Source organism: Lepus europaeus, chromosome 4 (assembly GCF_033115175.1).
Source record: "Lepus europaeus isolate LE1 chromosome 4, mLepTim1.pri, whole genome shotgun sequence".
Classification (NCBI taxonomy): domain Eukaryota; kingdom Metazoa; phylum Chordata; class Mammalia; order Lagomorpha; family Leporidae; genus Lepus; species Lepus europaeus.
Window position 1 is genome coordinate 4,192,096 of NC_084830.1, and position 17,998 is coordinate 4,210,093.

Here is a 17,998-nt window from a genome sequence, read left to right on the forward strand (position 1 = left end):
GGTTTTTAGGGCTGGGCCCTGTCGCACTGCTTGTACAGAACACGGTTTGTCACGGGCCTGTGGATTGCTTCCTGTGTGACATGCTAGGGACTATAACCAGGACCAGTTGAGCCTTCTAAACCCAGGTCGGAGGGCTGTTGGCACATACGACCTCGAGGGGGAGCCAAACACCTCTCGTTGGCTGAGCACAAGCCCGACTGAATGCCCAGGTGCAGGTAGGACCCAGAAGGGCATCTCCAGCACCTTGCAAAGCAGTAAAAGCCCCTAGCGATGCTCGCCCTCCTCCCCGCTGTGTCCTGTGGATAGCCTGGGCTCGGGGAAGCTGGTCCTGGCCTTGGCTTGCAGAGGAGCCCTCCCTGTCCCTTGCTCTGCCATCCTGGCTCGTCTCTCCTCCTCATTCTAATCACTGAGATGGTAGCTCGTGTCAGCAGAGCCCTGTCTGGGCGGATGCGTCTCTTGGCTTCTTAGGGTTCTACCTGGCGCTGCACATGGGGCCATTCATAGCTCCACTCCCTCAGCAGATCCTGGCTCGCACACTCACTGCCCACTCGGGAGCCCTGAGCTAGGGGAGTGTCCTCGAGGCTCTAGCGTATGATGAGGGCTAGGCTTTGTCTGCAGAGCTCTAGGGGACAGCTGTGTGTCGGGTCCATGTCCTGAGGTTTCAGGGAGGGCTACGTGGCCGTGCGCTAGCCTCGGGCTGCCCCAGGAGGCATGAGCAGCCTGGGAAGGGGTTGAGCTCTCAGCTCCCCAAGGAATGGGTGGTCTCGCAGTGGGTGGCCGCTTCACGAGGTGGTCACTGAAGTCCTTCCTCTTCCCTGCCCCACTTGGTGCTCCTTTGCTGAGGCTGCCGTAACCAAGTGTCACAGCTGGGGTGGCCTGAGCTGCTGCCATAATCGTCTCACGGCTCTGGGGGCTGGGAGGCGTGACTCAGGGTGTCAGCAGGGCCTTGACAGGAGGGTGTGAGCAGGTTCCCGTGGCGGCGCCTTCCTGAGTTTGCACATTGCCTTCCTCTCTGCATGGCTGTGTCCAGTGCACTTGAGTGCAAGGACACCAGAGGCCCACCGGACGTTCACCCTCCAGCGTCTCATCCTCATTCAATTTGCAAACCACCCAGGAGCCCTTGAGGTACTGGCAGTTAAGGCTTTCAACAGAGACTCTGGGGGAGCACAGTTCTACACAGGACACACACATTCCAGTCCTTGCTCCTGCGCCCCCGACAGATGGTCTCGTGGGGCAGCCCCAGGAAACCTGTGAACCCACCTAGGCTGGGTCACCAGTGCAACGCTTCCCTGTGCCTGCCTTTCACCCTGGAAAATGCCCGCTTTCCTTCCAGGGAGCAGCAGGGGAAGACGGGAACCCAGGGCCAGCTGGCCCCCGTGGGGACCCCGGAGCTCCAGGACTACCTGGGCCGCCTGGCAAAGGAAAGGACGGAGAGCCGGTGAGTGGCAGCCAAGGGGGGAGGTCTCTGTGCCTGCAGCACCTAGGGCAAAACAGGCAAGGAAAGAGAACAGGTGGCTCACTACGAAACCTAGGAGGAACTGAGTCACAGCACCCTGGGCTGGCTGAGAAAGGGGCCGTGTGTGGGTGACGAGCCTGCTGGTGTGCACTCACTCCAGTGGGCCTGCCCTGTGTCCACCACGTTTCTTCCCCTGCATGCATACCCATGGGAAAGTTAATTCATTAATCAGGCATGGGAAGATAGCAACGATAATTAATAACATTAAGCGGCGATAACAATCTGCTGCCAGGAAAGCTTTTGAGAGCTTATGAATTATTTCTGGAAATTTCCATTTAATATTTGGAGGCCCCAGTTGACCACATTTAACTGAGACCACAGAAAGCAAAGCCACGGATGAAGGGATCGTGTGTGTTTCAGGGCTGCTGACTGTGCCAGGTGTGGCTGGGTGCTGGGGGCACAGAGGTGGACTTGTCTATGCCCTTGAGACACAATCAAGGGGAGACAGTCGTGCAAACACACACCTGTTGCTCCCAACAGCCATGGGTCTGTGCTTCCTTGGTCCTCTGGGGCCCTTTGAGAAAAATACTTCCCAGAGTAGAATTGTGGTGCTGATTCTGGCCATGAGCGCCCATCAAGCAAAGCTGACATTGATGACCTGTCCCATGGCTAGCCCCAGGTCTCTGTATCATCAAGAAGAGACAGCATGGACCTTGGCATCACTTGAGCCTGACATTGAGACTTGGCCGTGCCCCTTTCCCCAAGGGAAGGCCAACAGAGAGGCTGAGAGACTTGCTCGAGGCCAACACAGCAGCAGGGGCAGAGTGAGGTTCTGTTTCCCTGGCACAGGTCAGGTCAGTGTGAGAGGCTCCTCCAGAGGATCTGCAGGGGGTCTCGCCCAGACCACGCACATGCACACAGCTGGCACTGCTGGCAGCTCAGTGCTCTCTCTCAGCCCCCTAATTGTCCTTGCATGGTTCTTTTCCAGGGACTCCGTGGCTCACCTGGGTTACCTGGACCTATGGGAACAAAGGTAAGTGTTTGTCCAAGCAAACCGTGGATGCCAGGGTTTGTACTTAGATACACAGAATTTTTTTAAGTCTTATTTATTTGAAAGACAGGATTACAGAGAGACGTAGATCAAGATCTTCCAACTGCTGGTTCACTCCCCAAATGGCCACAATAGCTGATGTTGGGCTAGACTGAAGCCGTGAGCCAGGAACCCCGTCCAGGTCTCCTGTATGGATGGCAGGGGTCCATGTGCTCAGGCCATCTTCCTCTGCTTTCCCTGGCGCATTAGCAGGAAGCTGGATCAGAAGTGGAGCAGCCGAGACTTGACTCCATGCCCATGTAGGATATTGGCGCCACAGGCGGTGGACTTTTACCTGCCATGCCACAACACCAACCCTGGTTCTCTGACTCTTAGCTGCTCCATTGAAGTGGCACACAGTTGGTGCTTAATCAGTGCTCAGAGACTAACTGAAATTGTGACATTCTGGTTTTCAGTTGGCAGAGCTGTAGACTTAAACATCTTGTGTTATTGTCTAATTGTGCTTAGAGGTGAATTTGAATTTCAGAGAGTCCCACAATAAAGCTGATTTCTCATTCACACCACGTCCAATGTGGGGCCTCACGTAGGGGGCCTTCTGACCTGTCTAGGACATGAACTTGAACCCAGCGGCTCTTGTGCCCTGGGAGGCCTCAGCACCTCCTGTCAACTCCTTGGTTTATGAGGGCAGAGGATGGAAAGGGACTGTGTGTCTGGTTGGACGAATCTGTGGCCTGGCTTCGAGGTTGGGCATTAGTCTCTTGTGGTTTCTGTGGTCGCTCGAGAAAGGGGAGGCCACAGTATGTCAGGCAGCTGTGCACACATGGCAGGAAGCAGGAACTTGGCCCACGTCCAGCCTGTCTCATGCTCCAGGCCACGTAACAACCACCACTTGGGAACAGTGGCTTTTCCCACAGGGGACTGTCCTTAGCGAAGGGGCTCCCTGGGGAGAAGAGGGAGTTCCCTGAGTTATATCTATGCTGAATCATGCACGCATTTGCTCCTTTATATATCAGTTACCAATGCATCTGCTATTCCATTCGCTGCACATCTACTGAGGCTCTTAGCCCAAGACAGATTGCAAGGTGGGTTGTTGGGACGACAGCATCACCCACGTGGTCCTGACCTGCCAGTCACCCGTCATCCTGAGGGGAGAAGTGACACAAATGGGCAAAAGCAGACAAATGTCAGGGCAGGGCGAGCTCAGGAGGGCTCCCTAGTGCGACCAGGTGTGATCCTGGCTGGCTTCTCGGAGGAGGTGATGTTTGTCCCGATTCTAAAGTGCCTCTGGATGTTGTACCCACTCTTGGGAGTTTATACACTGGAGTGGTCGGGGCATTGGTGTTGGCTGTGAGCACATTTGCGATCCCTGCTCTTCCCTGAGCTAATTCTTCCTCCGCCTTCAGTGTTAGCGCTCCTGCCAAGACACTTTCCTCACCTCTTCCCCCTGCCCCCTGCCCTGCACATTGTATTTATGTTAACATTTTTGTCTGTTTATCTGAGAGACTGAGAGAACTCCCCTCTGCGGCTCCATTCTGCACATGCCTGCAATCGCCAGGGCGGTGCTGGGAACCCAGTCTGGATCTCTCACCATGGGCGGCCAAAGCCCTGCTCCTTGCGCCATCAACGCTGCCTCCCAGGGTGCGCATTTGCAGGAAGCTGGAAGCAGGAGCCGAACCCGGGCAGTCCTCTTTGGGATGTGCATGTCTTAACTGGTATCCTTCCTGCTAGACTAAACTCTCACCCCTGTTACTAGAAGAGACCATTCACCCATGGCTAGGAGACCCCACCCCTCCCCTTATGCCTCTTAGCATGTAGCAGTGTCTTTGGAGCCTCAGCAATGTAACCATGGAGGCTGTTGTAGCTGCCTCCCAGGCAGAGTTCCAGGAGAAGTCAAATCAAATAGTTGCCACACATTGTGCTCGTCACAGGTTCCGTCTCAGCAACCCTGGTGATCCCTGTTCTCAGTCCCGTGGGGCTGTTTGAGGGATACAGCCAGAGGGTGGTGTACAAAGACAGTGTCTGTCTCTGCAGGCCTGCGGGGTTTTGGAGTGAACGTGGGCAGGGGGAGAGGGGAGGCAGCACTGGAGATGGGGAGGCTGACCCCAGCCAGAGGAGGTGGAGACCCCAGCCCAGCTGACCAGCCAGCACCCATTGCACAGGACTCAAGGGGCCGCATGCTGGCCCTTTGGCCAAATGATTCTTCCTGTTCAGAACGTGAGACTTTGAAACACACAATGCCTTTTGGTGTCACTATCTTCAAGTGTGTGGGTTAGACTGTGGTGTGCTGATGAGCACCCCCAGTCAGTGGGCATTGGGACAATTAGCCAGAGTTCAGGGGGCTTCTCTGTAGGGGAGGGTGGACGGCTCAGGAGGAGGCAGGAGGGAGAGGGTTCTGGAGAGCTCCTTCCTCTCCTTGCCCTGGTTCTGATCCAATGCACCCTGTGGGTCTCACGGGCCATCCTCAGCCTATTCAAGCCTTTGAGTGGCCAGGGGACGCCACACGCCCTCTCCCTCCCAAGTGGCTGTGCTGCCAACCACGTCCCAGGCTTTGGCTTCTCCCAGAACTGGGCCAGAGCCCCAGCTTGGCTGCACGTGGCTCCACGGCATGAAGGCCAATGGCTTTGTCGTCCTGGGACTCTGTTGCTGCTGCTTACCTCCAGACACGGCCCCCCGGGAGGGAGGGGACAGCCTGGCAGGAAGTCGTTGATGAGTGACAACCAGTATCTGCCGCGTCCCTTCCTCTCCTGGACGTAGCACTGCAGAGCCTGGCTCACGCACCTCTTTCTTTGTTGACCGTTAACCACTTTGCTCTCTTCTTGGTGCTGCTTCCCAAGTTTCAGTTTGTTAATCTGTGAAGGGCTTCTTGTGGGAATTCTCCATGTCACAGGCGTGGTTAACACACACGTGGAGCCAGCTTTGGTCCCTGGGCAGCAGAAGCCAGCGGTGCCTCAGCACTTGCAGGCTGGGCTGGGAGGGGCCCTCCTGTTGGTCATCTCTCTCCGTTTCCTCCTCGGGAACTCGCTGTTTGGGTCAAATGGAGAATTCAGGGTTTAGAGAATGTGGCTGATGAAGGATTATCTGTTCCTGCACACAGGAAATGGCTATTAAAGGCAGCCAGGGTGTCAGGCCCTAAGGTGGACCCTGTGTCCAGAGGGCCATGCATGTTGAAGGGTCTGACCCACTTTAGGTCGCTGGTTTATATTCTTTGGCTGCATGGGTGAATGGAGAATTCTCACCTCAAGGCACTTGCAGAGACTGCGGGAGGAAGGTGTCTGGGAGCAGGGGGCAGATGGCGTCTGCTGTGGGAAGACAGAGTGGCTGGCTAAGTCCTGGGGAGGGTGGTGACGGAAAGCTGGGTACACAGCCTGCGTAAGGGGAGCGGCAGGGTGAGAAGCAGAGCGGGAGCAGAGGGCACGGGAGGATGGTTGTTGGCATGCCCTCGCTCGCTGTGGTTGTAGCGTGCTGATGTGCATCGAGCGTGGCCTTGGGAAGGGGCCCGAACGAATGTAGGAAATGAAATGTGCATGAACAATTTAAAGCAAGTCACCTTTTGTGGCATGCTGAGCAGCTGGGAGGGGAGGTGACGGTTAGCAGGTTCGAGGTCGGAGTTAGATGGGTGGAATCAGTAGTGGCCACATTCTGTTGTGCAGCAAGCTAATTGCAGTGGATAGTGAGGTATTGCAAAAACCTGTAAGAAAGCACTTTAAACAAGTTGCCACAGGAAGTGGTGAACATTTGAGGTGCTGAATTTACCTCTTACCCTGATTTGATCATTCTGTAATATACATATGTATGCAACACATTGTACCTTATAAATATTTGTAATGATTATTGGTCAATTAAAAGTAAATGCTAAAAAAATTAAAGAAAAACCAAAACACACAGTATATGGACTTCCTGACATTTGTGTATATGGAGTTAATTTTCTATCCTCTAACACTGATGATAAAGTGATAGGAATGCAATTGTAGCAGTTGGTGTATTATTCAAGTTCATGTAGTTCTGTTCCTTTTAAGTGAGTCTTCATAGGATATACAGGGATTTAATCAAATTTTCTTTCAATACTTTTTTTTTTGTTTTGTTTTGAGCACTGCTGAGTTTTATTGCGAAGTAACATATTTCCTTTTCCTTTTTCTTTTTTTTTTATTTTTTTTTTAACTTTTATTTAATGAATATAAATTTCCAGTATACAGCTTATGGATTACAATGGCTTCCCCTTCCCATAATTTCCCTCCCACCCGCAACCCTCCCCTCTCCCGCCCCCTCTCCCCTTCCATTCACATCAAGATTCATTTTCAATTCTATTTATATACAGAAGATCAATTTAGTATAAATACTTCAACAGTTTGCACCCACATAGAAACACAAAGTGAAACATACTGTTTGAGTACTAGTTATAGCATTAAATCAAAATGTACAGTACATTAAGGACAGAGATCCCACATCAGGAGCAAGCGCACAGTGGCTCCTGTTGTTGACCCAACAAATTGACACTCTAGTTTATGGCGCCAGTAACCACCCTAGGCTGTCGTCATGAGTTGCCAAGGCTATGGAAGCCTTCCAAGTTCCCCGACTCTGATCATATTTAGACAAGGTCATAAAAGACAGGTTGAGGATAGTAACCAATGATCCTAAGAGTGGCCTTAACCAGGTCTGAACAATTATACAGCATTAAGTGGGGAAGAGGACCATCAGTACACACAGGTTGGGAGTAGAGCCATTGGTGGTAGAGTAGAGGTTATGATTACAAAGGAATGAGGCCCAAGTGCACTAGACAGGGTCTAGAACAAAGGACAGAGTCATTATTAGAGGAGCTAAGAAAGGTGCTGTCTAAGCTACAAGTAATTTTTCTGATTGAGAGGCAAATAGAACCTGATAGAAGGGGCTTGATAATAATCTGTTGGGCTTTAGGCCTTGTAAGTTAAGAGGCCCAGACCTATCTATCTCTTCACATGGGGTATATCCTAAGGGAGGTGTGAACCTCCTAGGGGAAGGCACCCTGTTGACTTTCATTACTTGGCTGGCCTGGGAGGAGAGCTGGCCAGGTAAAGGCAGGGGGCATCTCTAACAAGAAATTTACAGTTCTGCCTGCAATGTTGCTGACCCTACTTGGCTGTCCCCTCAACTGCAGTGGTCACTTTGGAAGTTGGGCTGAGTGAAGGGCTTTTCAGCTTGGAGCCAATAGGATCTGTGGCTCTGACCTGGGCATCCTTCGACTCCAGGGCAGGTCCATTTCCAGTGATCCAACTCTTGGCAGAGCTGCCAGGGCTCTTCACAAGCTGACTTCTGCTGAAGCCCAGGCTTACCACATTGAAAGCCACTGCAGTGGACTGGCCTGTTGGGTCTCCTTGAGGGCAGATCACTGTACAGATCAGCCATTAATAGGCCTGCCACCCATTGCTTCTGATGCCTAGCTTTCTTTTCCTCCTGGTTTGTGTTAAAGCAGACCAGACGATGCAAGTCAAGGGAGTGCCCGTGTCCCATCTCTAATCTTCGGTGGCCTGAACTACAAGTCTATAGTCACAGGCATGTTCTGTAGTAGTTTTTCTAAGGTAGACAATGCCCATGAGGAAAATTATATTCTCACTTTAAAACTTTCTTTCCCTTTGGTCTGAAAGGGAGGTTTTTTTTCCCTACTTACTGTATACTTCGCTGATGGCAATGTGAATCTAGCTATGAGATTATTAGTTAAGTTCATATTTTGGCTATGCTATTACAGAAAAATGTTAGCCATCTCTTATAAGGTCTAAAGATTAAATTGTGCATCCTACAGATTCCTTCATAATAGAATTAGTTCCCTACCTTGGAGAGAATAGAGAAGTGAAAGAACAAGTTGGGCTTAGAATAGAGAGATGAGGGAGCAAGTCCTAGATCACTTGCTGACAATAGCAATATTACATGAATACTTAGCAAACCGTTTCAACCTTTAGATAAGAACTTAATAAAACATTTACCGGAAGGTCCAATGCCTTCTATAAATTTTAAGAATCATGTATTTGAAAACACGTCTTAAATATCTAACATGGTGTAGTTTGTTTAACCAGTAAACTTAAGCACAACCATATAAAATGTTTTTAGTTTCTTTCTACCAACAAGTTTAAAACATATGATACACAGATTCAGGTCATACAAATTAAAATGTATCTTTGATTGATTTTAGCAGCTTAAATTTATGGACAATCTTATCTAAAAGCCATTTAAAATAAAACTCTTAATAAAATTTCCCCATGTGGAAATACAATATGTACGCACATATAACATAGCATAATAGACCAATATCAAAATCCAAAATATCTGGTTGAAATAAGATTCCTTAAAATCATGACATAACATAGACCAAATCTGATCATTGTTACAAGGTGATTATTCAAGTCTTTGAAAATAAGCACATAGTTAAATAACCCATAGCTCTTCATCTCCTCCCTCTCTTTTTCCACTCTTAGATTTAACAGGGATCACTTTTCAGTTAAAATTTAAACACCTAAGAATAATTGTGTGTTAATTACTGAGTTCAACCAATAGTACTAGAACCACAACAACAACAACAAATACTAAAAAGGATAAAGTATTACATTGTACATCTAAAGTCAGGACAGGAGCTGATCAGTTCATTGTTGCTTATAGTGTCCATTTCACTTAACAGGTTTCCCCTTTGGCGCTCAGTTGTCACCGATCAGGGAAAACAAATGATATTTTTCTCTTTGGGACTGGCTTAATTCACTCAGCATGATGTTTTCCAGATTGCTCCATCTTGTTGCAAATGACTGGGTTTCGTTGTTTCTTACTGCTGTATAGTATTCTATGGAGTACATGTCCCATAATTTCTTTATCCAGTCTACTGTTGATGGGCATTTGGGTTGGTTCCAGGTCTTAGCTATTGTGAATTGAGCTGCAATAAACATTAATGTGCAGATGGCTTTTTTATTTGCCAAATTAATTTCCTTTGGGTAAATTCCAAGGAGTGGGATGGCTGGGTTGTATGGTAGGGTTATGTTCAGGTTTCTGAGGAATCTCCAGACAGACTTCCATAGTGGCTTAACCAGTTTGCATTCCCACCAACAGTGGGTTAGTGTCCCTTTTTCCCCACATCCTCTCCAGCATCTGTTGTTGGTAGATTTCTGAATGTGAGCCATTCTCACCGGGGTGAGATGGAACCTCATTGTGGTTTTGATTTGCATTTCTCTGATTGCTAGTGATCTTGAACATTTTTTCATGTGTCTGTTGGCCATTTGGATTTCCTCTTTTGAAAAATGTCTATTGAGGTCCTTGGCCCATCTCTTAAGTGGGTTGTTTGTTTTGTTGTTGTGGATTTTCTTGATTTCTTTGTAGATTCTGGTTATCAATCCTTTATCTGTAGTATAGTTTGCGAATATTTTTTCCCATTCTGTTGGTTGCCTCTTCACTTTCCTGACTGTTTCTTTTGAAGTACAGAAACTTCTCAATTTGATGCAATCCCAAATGTTAATTTTGGTTTTGACTGCCTGTGCTGTTGGAGTATTTTCCAGGAAGTCTTTGCCTGTGCCTATATCTTGCAGGGTTTCTCCAATGCTCTCTAATAATTTGATGGTTTCGGGTCGTAGATTTAAGGCTTTAATCCATGTTGAGTGAATTTTTGTGTAAGGTGATAGGTATGGGTCTTGCTTCAAGCTTCTGCACGTGGAAATCCAATTTTCCCAGTACCATTTATTGAATAGACTGTCCTTATTCCAGGGATTAGATTTGGATCTTTGGTCAAATATAAGTTGGCTGTAGATGTTTGGATTGATTTCTGGTGTTTCTATTCTGTTCCATTGGTCTATCCATCTGTTTCTGTACCAGTACCATGCTGTTTTGATAACAACTGCCCTGTAGTATGTCCTAAAATCAGGTATTGTGATGCCTCCGGCTTTGTTTTTGTTGTACAGGATTGCTTTGGCTATTCGAGGTCTTCTGTGTCTCCATATGAATTTCAGCATCATTTTTTCCAGATCTGAGAAGAAGGTCTTCGGGATCTTGATGGGTATTGCATTGAATGTATAAATTGCTTTTGGGAGAATAGACATTTTGATGATATTGATTCTTCCAATCCATGAGCATGGAAGATTTCTCCATTTTTTGGTATCCTCTTCTATTTCTTTCTGTAAGGTTTTGTAGTTTTCATCGTAGAGATCTTTAACGTCTTTGGTTAAGTTTATTCCAAGGTATTTGATTGTTTTTGTAGCTATTGTGAATGGGATTGATTTTAGAAGTTCTTCCTCAGCCGTGGCATTGCCTGTGTATACAAAGGCTGTTGATTTTTGTGCATTGATTTTATATCCTGCTACTTTGCCAAACTCTTCGATGAGTTCCAGCAGTCTCTTAGTAGAGTTCTTTGGGTCCCCTAAATAAAGAATCATATCATCTGCAAAGAGGGATAGTTTGAGTTCGTCCTTCCCAATTTGTATCCCTTTAATTTCTTTTTCTTGCCTAATAGCTCTGGCCAAAACTTCCAGAACTATATTGAATAGCAGTGGTGAGAGAGGGCATCCCTGTCTGGTACCAGATTTCAGTGGAAATGCTTCCAACTTTTCCCCATTCAATAGGATGTTGGCCGTGGGTTTTTCATATATTGCTTTGATTGTGTTAAGGAATGTTCCTTTCATACCCAGTTTGCTTAGAGTTTTCATCATGAAAGGGTGTTGTATTTTATCAAATGCTTTCTCTGCGTCTATTGAGAGAATCATATGGTTTTTCTTCTGCAGTCTGTTAATGTAGTGTATTACGTTGATTGTTTTGCGAATGTTGAACCATCCCTGCATACCGGGGATGAATCCCACTTGGTCTGGGTGGATGATCTTTCTGATGTGTTGTTGCAATCTATTGGCCAGAATTTTATTGAGGATTTTTGCATCTATGTTCATCAGGGATATTGGTCTGTAATTCTCTTTCAATGTTGCATCTCTTTCTGGCTTAGGAATTAAGGTGATGGTGGCTTCATAGAAAGAATTTGGGAGGATTCCCTCTTTTTCGATTGCTCTGAATAGTTTGAGGAGAATTGGAGTTAGTTCTTCTCTAAATGTCTGGTAGAACTCAGCAGTGAATCCATCTGGCCCTGGGCTTTTCTTTGTTGGGAGGGCCTTTATTACTGTTTCAATTTCTGTGTCAGTTATTGGTCTGTTTAGATTTTCTATGTCTTCCTGGCTCAATTTAGGGAGGTTGTATGTGTCCAAGAATCTGTCCATTTCTGATAGATTTCCCTGTTTGCTGGCATACAAGTCCTTGTAGTAATTTCTGATGATTCTTTTTATTTCTGTGGCGTCTGTTGTTACGTTTCCCATTTCATCTCTGATCCTATTGATTTGGGTCTTTTCTCTTCTTTTTTTAGTTAGTTGGGCCAATGGGGTGTCAATTTTGTTTATTTTTTCAAAAAACCAGCTCCTTGTTTGGCTGATTTTTTGTAATGTTTTTTTGGATTCAATCCTGTTGATTTCTTCTCTGATTTTAATTATTTCTCTTCTCCTACTGGGTTTGGGTTTGGTTTGCTGCAGGTTTTCTAGATCTTTGAGATGACTTGAAAGCTCATCTATTTGGTGCCTTTCCAATTTCTTGATGTAGGCACCTATTGCTATAAACTTTCCTCTTAACACTGCTTTTGTTGTATCCCATAGGTTTTGGTATGTTGTGCTGTTATCCTCATTTACTTCCAGAAAATTTTTGATTTCTCTTTTAATTTCTTCTATGACCCATTGTTCATTCAGGAGCATGTTGTTCAATCTCCATGTGTTTGCACGTGCTCTAGGGATTCCTGAGTTGCCAATTTCCAATTTCATTCCTTTGTGGTCTGAGAAGCTGCATGGTATGATTCTAATTCTTTTGAATTTGCTGAGACTTGCTTTATGGCCTAGTATGTGGTCAATCCTAGAGAGGGTTCCATGTACTGCTGAGAAGAATGTAAAGTCCTTAGATGTAGGATGAAATGTTCTGTAGATATCTGTTAGATCCATTTGGGCTATAGTGTCATTTAAATCTACTGTCTCCTTGTTGATCTTCTGTCCTGTTGATCTGTCTATCTCTGAGAGTGGAGTATTGAAGTCCCCCAGTACTATTGTATTGGGGTCTAAGTCTCCCTTTAAGTCCCTTAACAAGTCTTTTAAATAAGCTGGTGCCCTGTAATTAGGTGCATATACGTTGATAATCGTTATATCTTCCTGTTGAATGGATCCCTTAATCATTAAATAGTGCCCCTCTTTGTCTCTCCTAACAGTTTTTGTGGTGAAGTAGATGTTGTCCGATATTAAGATGGCTACGCCCGCTCTCTTTTCATTTCTGTTGGCGTGGTATATCTTTTTCCAGCCTTTCACTCTCAGCTTGTATGGATCATTGTTGGATAGATGGGTTTCTTGTAAGCAGCAAAAGGATGGGTTTTGTTCCTTAACCCAATCAGCCAATCGGTGTCTTTTAACTGGACAGTTCAAGCCATTAACATTCAATGTGACTATTGAGAAGGAGTAACTTTGCCCTGCCATTAGCCAAAGATACTTTCTAATATATGGTTTGAGATTCCTGTGATCTTTTGGTGTGAGGTTTCCTACCTTTACCTTCTTTCATATTGGTGACCGTGTTTCTGTGTTTCTGTATGTAACACATCTTTAAGCATCTTTTGCAGGGCTGGACGAGTGGCGACAAATTCTTTCAATTTCTGTTTGCTGTGAAAGGTCTTTATTTCACCTTCATTCATAAATGAGAGCTTTGCAGGATATAATATTCTGGGCTGGCAGTTTTTCTCTCTTAGCACCTGGGCTATGTCTCGCCATTCTCTCCTAGCTTGCAGGGTTTCTGAAGAGAAGTCAGCTGTGAGTCTGATTGGAGATCCTCTGAGAGTAATCTGGCGTTTCTCTCTTGCACATTTTAGGATCTTTTCTTTGTGTTTCACTGTGGTGAGTTTGATTACGACGTGTCGTGGTGAGGATCTCTTTTGGTCATGTTTATTAGGGGTTCTATGAGCTTCCTGTATTAGGATGTCTCTGTCTTTCTCCAAACCTGGGAAATTTTCTGCTAGTATCTCACTAAAAAGGCCTTCTAATCCTTTCTCTCTCTCCATGCCTTCAGGTACTCCTAGAACCCGAATGTTGGGTTTTTTAAGAGTATCCTGTAGATTCCTGACAGTATTTTTTAGGTTTCTGATTTCTTCTTCTTTTCTTTGATTTGATTGTTTCCTTTCCTGTTCTCTGTCTTCTAAGTCTGATATTCTCTCTTCTGCTTCGTCCATTCTGTTTTTAAGACTCTCTAATGTGTTTGTCATTTGATCTATTGAATTCTTCATTTCATTATGATTTCTCATCACTATCACCATTTCTTGTTCCACTAGTTGTTTCAATTCATTTTGATTCCTCCTTAATATTTCATTTTCACGAGAGAGATTTTCTATCTTGTCCATGAAGGATTTCTGTAGTTCAAGAATTTGTTTTTGAGAACTTCTTAATGTTATTATCAATTTTTTGAGATCTGATTCTTGCATTTCTTCAATCTCCCCATCTTCATAATCTTGAATTGGGGTGTCTTTTTCATTTGGGGGTGTCATAGTGTCTTCCTTGTTCTTGTTAGCTCGGTTTTTGCGTTTGTTGTTTGGCATGTTGGAGATATTTGGTTTCTTCACTGTGGTGTTTTTTCTTGTTACACTATGGCTCTATATTAAGTGGACTGTCTGCTTTCAGTGGTGCCTTAGAGGCTTGGGATGAGTGTGGACTGAGAGCTGTGTTTGGTTCCTCAGGGCTGAGGGTGTGTCAAAGATGAGACTCCCAGGTTAGGTGTGGTAAATCTCTCTCTTTTTTGATTCAAAAGGGAAGTAATTCCGCACAGCTGAATGTAATTGGAGGTAGTTAGCAGGCAAATGATATACCCACAGGAGCCAGAGATCAGAAGCTCTTTCCAAGGACCACACAGGGAATCTCTGCTGCCCTCAGTGTGGGCACCAATTCTCCCGCAATCTCCCACTGGGTTGCCAAGTTAGATGCTAATCTCCTGTTATTTCACCCCTCCCCCCAGAGTCAGGTTTTTCTGCTAGGCTCAGGGCTGGCGCAGACCTGAGGTCGCCCTGCTTATGACGTATGTCCAAAATGGCGCCTGCTCTGTCTTGCTCGCCTTTGAGAGGTGAGCGGAGAGAGAGAAACTTGTGTCCGTATCGGTCGCTTTTTTTTATTTTTTTCCTCTCTCTCTTCAAGTTAGCCTGGTGAACTTTTCCCCACGAAGTTTCAAGCCTCGTTCCCTCTAGCCTCCTCTTTCCGCTTGCCCGCTGGTGTCTCGGGTTATTGTGGTTCGGCTCACCTCGCGTTCCAGCGCTGGTGCGTTGAGTCTGCTGCTGGTGTCCCGATCTTGGGCTCCCACGCTCTCCACGCAGGTACACTGTGAATCTCTAGTTCCGGAAGAGTTTCCTATGCTGTTTTATCCCCTACTCTTCCTTGACCCTGCAGTATCTCCACTTATATTAACCTGTCTCTCTCTCCAGCCTAATAGTGTGCTTCCTGCCTATTCCGCCATCTTGCCGCCTCCTCTCTTTCAATACTTTTAATGAGAGTCCCAAGATGCAGAAAGGTTGTGGGACTTACCCAAGGTTATGGGACTAAGCAGCATGTCCAGGTTTGAGGCTGGACCTGGAGTCACTTGATGACCAGGTTGACGTCTTCCACCCTAACCTCCTCACTGATCGAATGAGCTGGGAACTGATAAATCATAGATCATGCTCATTCCTAGTTCATTACGTTTGTTTCCTTATTTGGAATTAGATTTTCCTAATGACCTTGTACTTTCTGGAATCAGCCATGTAGTGTTATTCTAAAGAATCAGAATACTACTGCAGGTCTGGGGCAAGAGTTGCCGTGTCTCCCAGGGACTGGCAGTAGCAGGTGCATCTCCCCACCCCCACCCTGCCTCTGCAATGGGCCTATGGGACAAGGGCAGCCTAGTGAGAGGTTTGGATCCTGGCTCCTGTCTTTGGCGAGTCCTTGGCAAGCCCTGTCCCTCTCGTTCCCCGTGAACAAGACTCCTCTGCAGCACTCAGCACCGAGTACTGACAGTACAAGGCCTCATGACTGAGTCATCTCTTGGGGGGGAGCCTAGTTTGTTGCTTATAAAGAATAAACACTGAGCATTGGCTGAGCGAATGTATAACTCATGTACTCATCCAAGCAAGCATCTGGCTGCAGGAGAAGCAAATCCTCTTGGAGCTACTTGCCTTCAAGATCCAAAATGCAGAGTTTTCCAGTGGAATGGTAGGTAGAGGATGGCGTGCTTATCCATTATTTTTCAATGCTTGAAACTGTGCACCTCAGTGAGGCAGTCGGCTGCCCCGAAGTGAATTTGCTGCACTGCTGCTTCATCAGCCCTTCATAGCCATCTCCTCGGCCTGATTCCATGTGTCCTGCAAGCTCACTCCTCCCAGGAATGCTAAGTGGCTTGAGAAGGTCTCCTGCCCTCCCTGTCGCAGGCTTGGCTTCAGTTCAGCTGACCTAATGAAGCCAGGAGCACAGGCCCTGACGCAGAATTGACGAGGCCATGTGCATTTTAGACCACATTTTGTCTGGATTTGGGACAGATTGTGATAGAGTATGTGTCCATCATCGTGTGCAAAGAGGTGCTTAATCCAACTCACCAACATTTATACAACACAGTGCTTGAACAGTCACACACAATAAAAACACTCCAGGTTAGTGCAAGTCAGGTTTTGACACCAAGGAGGATTTTGAATGTGTGAATAAGGAGTGGCCCAGCCTCAGCTTCTCTCTACAGGAAATAGAAGACGTTTTCTTCCCTTTTCCCTCTTTTTCTCCATTATATTTTCCCCATCAAAGTTCTGAATGGAGGTGGATGAGCATAGCAAAGCACACAACAGCTGTGTGGTGCTGAGAGTTGGGCCAGGCCCTACGCCAAGCACGCTGGCTGCATCACCTCACTGAATGAGCAGGGCACCTGCTGCCGTGGCTGCTCCTATTCTGTTCCAGAGGAGAAACCCAAGCCCAGGGCACTTGTCATTTTCTTAAGCCCATAGTTCATCTGCGTTGAAGTCAGAACTCAGAGGCAAGCATTTGACACCCAAGTCTACCCTGTTCCCCACTAGACTTGAAGGCAAAGCTCTTATTCATCTCTGAGCCCCTCACCCTAGCACCTAGCACAGTGACTCCCAGATATAAGAACTTGGTGAACTGATGAACCAACGTCTGGGTGTTTTGGGATCTGGGTTGGGGTGTGGGTCTGTGTTCAAATCTGTGCTATGGTTAGGAAGGAGACACACTGAGGTCTGGGGAAAGTATGGTAGGTTTGGGCTGGGGTCACATTTGGAGCCGTCTTGGTCATGGTGAGGGAACCTTGGACGGTGTGGGATTGCAGGTGGCATCTGTGGCCCCTGCACTGTTGGCCAGAGTGGGACAATGGCTCCAGGGTGGACCGTGAGTGCTTCCTGGAGTCCGGGCAGCAGGAGGGGTTGCCATGGAGACTATAGTCAGGATCCTGGGCAGGGCATGCATCTCTGTGCTTCCAGGGTTCTCTTTTCCAATACTGATGTCTCCTTCTTGTCTTTCTCTTTCTAGGGAGACCAAGGAGCACCTGGGATCCCTGGATCTCCCGGCAGCCGTGGCGACCCAGGCATCGGGGTTGCTGGCCCTCCTGTGAGTCCCATGCTGGCAGCTTTGCTCACCCTCGGGCCATGTGGCCCCTCATAGATGGTTCCCACAGTGTGCAGCCACGGCCTTCCTGCTGGGCGGTCCCTCAACTAACCTCATAGTGCGTCAGCTAGTCCTGGGGTCCATTAGTGGTCAGTCTGCCTACGTGGCTGATATTGGCATAAAACTTGGTGTACTTGTGATGGGAACAAGGGCTTTGGGTGATGGGAGCTTGTCTGATTCGGTTAAAGAGGGACAATCTGCACTAGCATTTAAAGAGAAACTACGTCAGAGCCTGTGGCCCTGGACAGGCTGTGGGAGGGTCTGACATAGGAGACACTTAGTGTTTCTGAGTGTTTCAGGCAAAAAAATAAGGGGGGTGAGCTGTCAGTCACCCCACTTCCTGCAATTAGTGCAGGTGAGACCATAAATGGAATCCTGTCCCCCAGCATCAAACCCACCAAGTGGTCCTCGCTCTGGTGGTTCTAGTGAATAGCCCCCATTACTAGGCCAGAGTTTGCAAAGGCTCTGGGGCTTGCCATACCTTCTCAGCCCTTGGAATCTCAAGGATTGAATGCAGTCCAGCCCCCAGCCGAGCCGAGGGCTCCTGTCAGTGTCCTTGGCCAGCCCCACCTGCCTTGGGAAGTAAAAGATGTGACTCCAGCTCTGAAGTTTGGAAGTGTGTTTCCACAGAGGCTGCGCACGTATTAGAAATTTCTCCTCATAGCAAATAGGATTATGCTCTTCCGTCCATTGCTTCTAATTCCTCCCGAGGTATGGTAAAGAGCCAATCTTTGTTCCCCTTTTCCTGAACGCCAGCCTTTACAATTCAAAGCCAATCTCCAGTTCTGAGGTCCTGTTTAGCCCTTTCTTTTCGAA

General features: G+C 47.1%; 1 protein-coding gene across 1 annotated transcript in view; it reads left to right on the forward strand.

Annotated features, from left to right (window-relative positions):
- COL22A1 (collagen type XXII alpha 1 chain) overlaps nucleotides 1-17,998 on the forward strand; it is a 241,976-nt gene that overhangs the window by 138,668 nt on the left and 85,310 nt on the right. Inside the window, exons 37-39 of the mRNA XM_062189414.1 lie at nucleotides 1,334-1,438; nucleotides 2,445-2,489; nucleotides 17,048-17,125. Coding sequence (XP_062045398.1) covers nucleotides 1,334-1,438; nucleotides 2,445-2,489; nucleotides 17,048-17,125 — 228 coding nt within the window. The remainder of the gene's footprint in view (nucleotides 1-1,333; nucleotides 1,439-2,444; nucleotides 2,490-17,047; nucleotides 17,126-17,998) is intronic.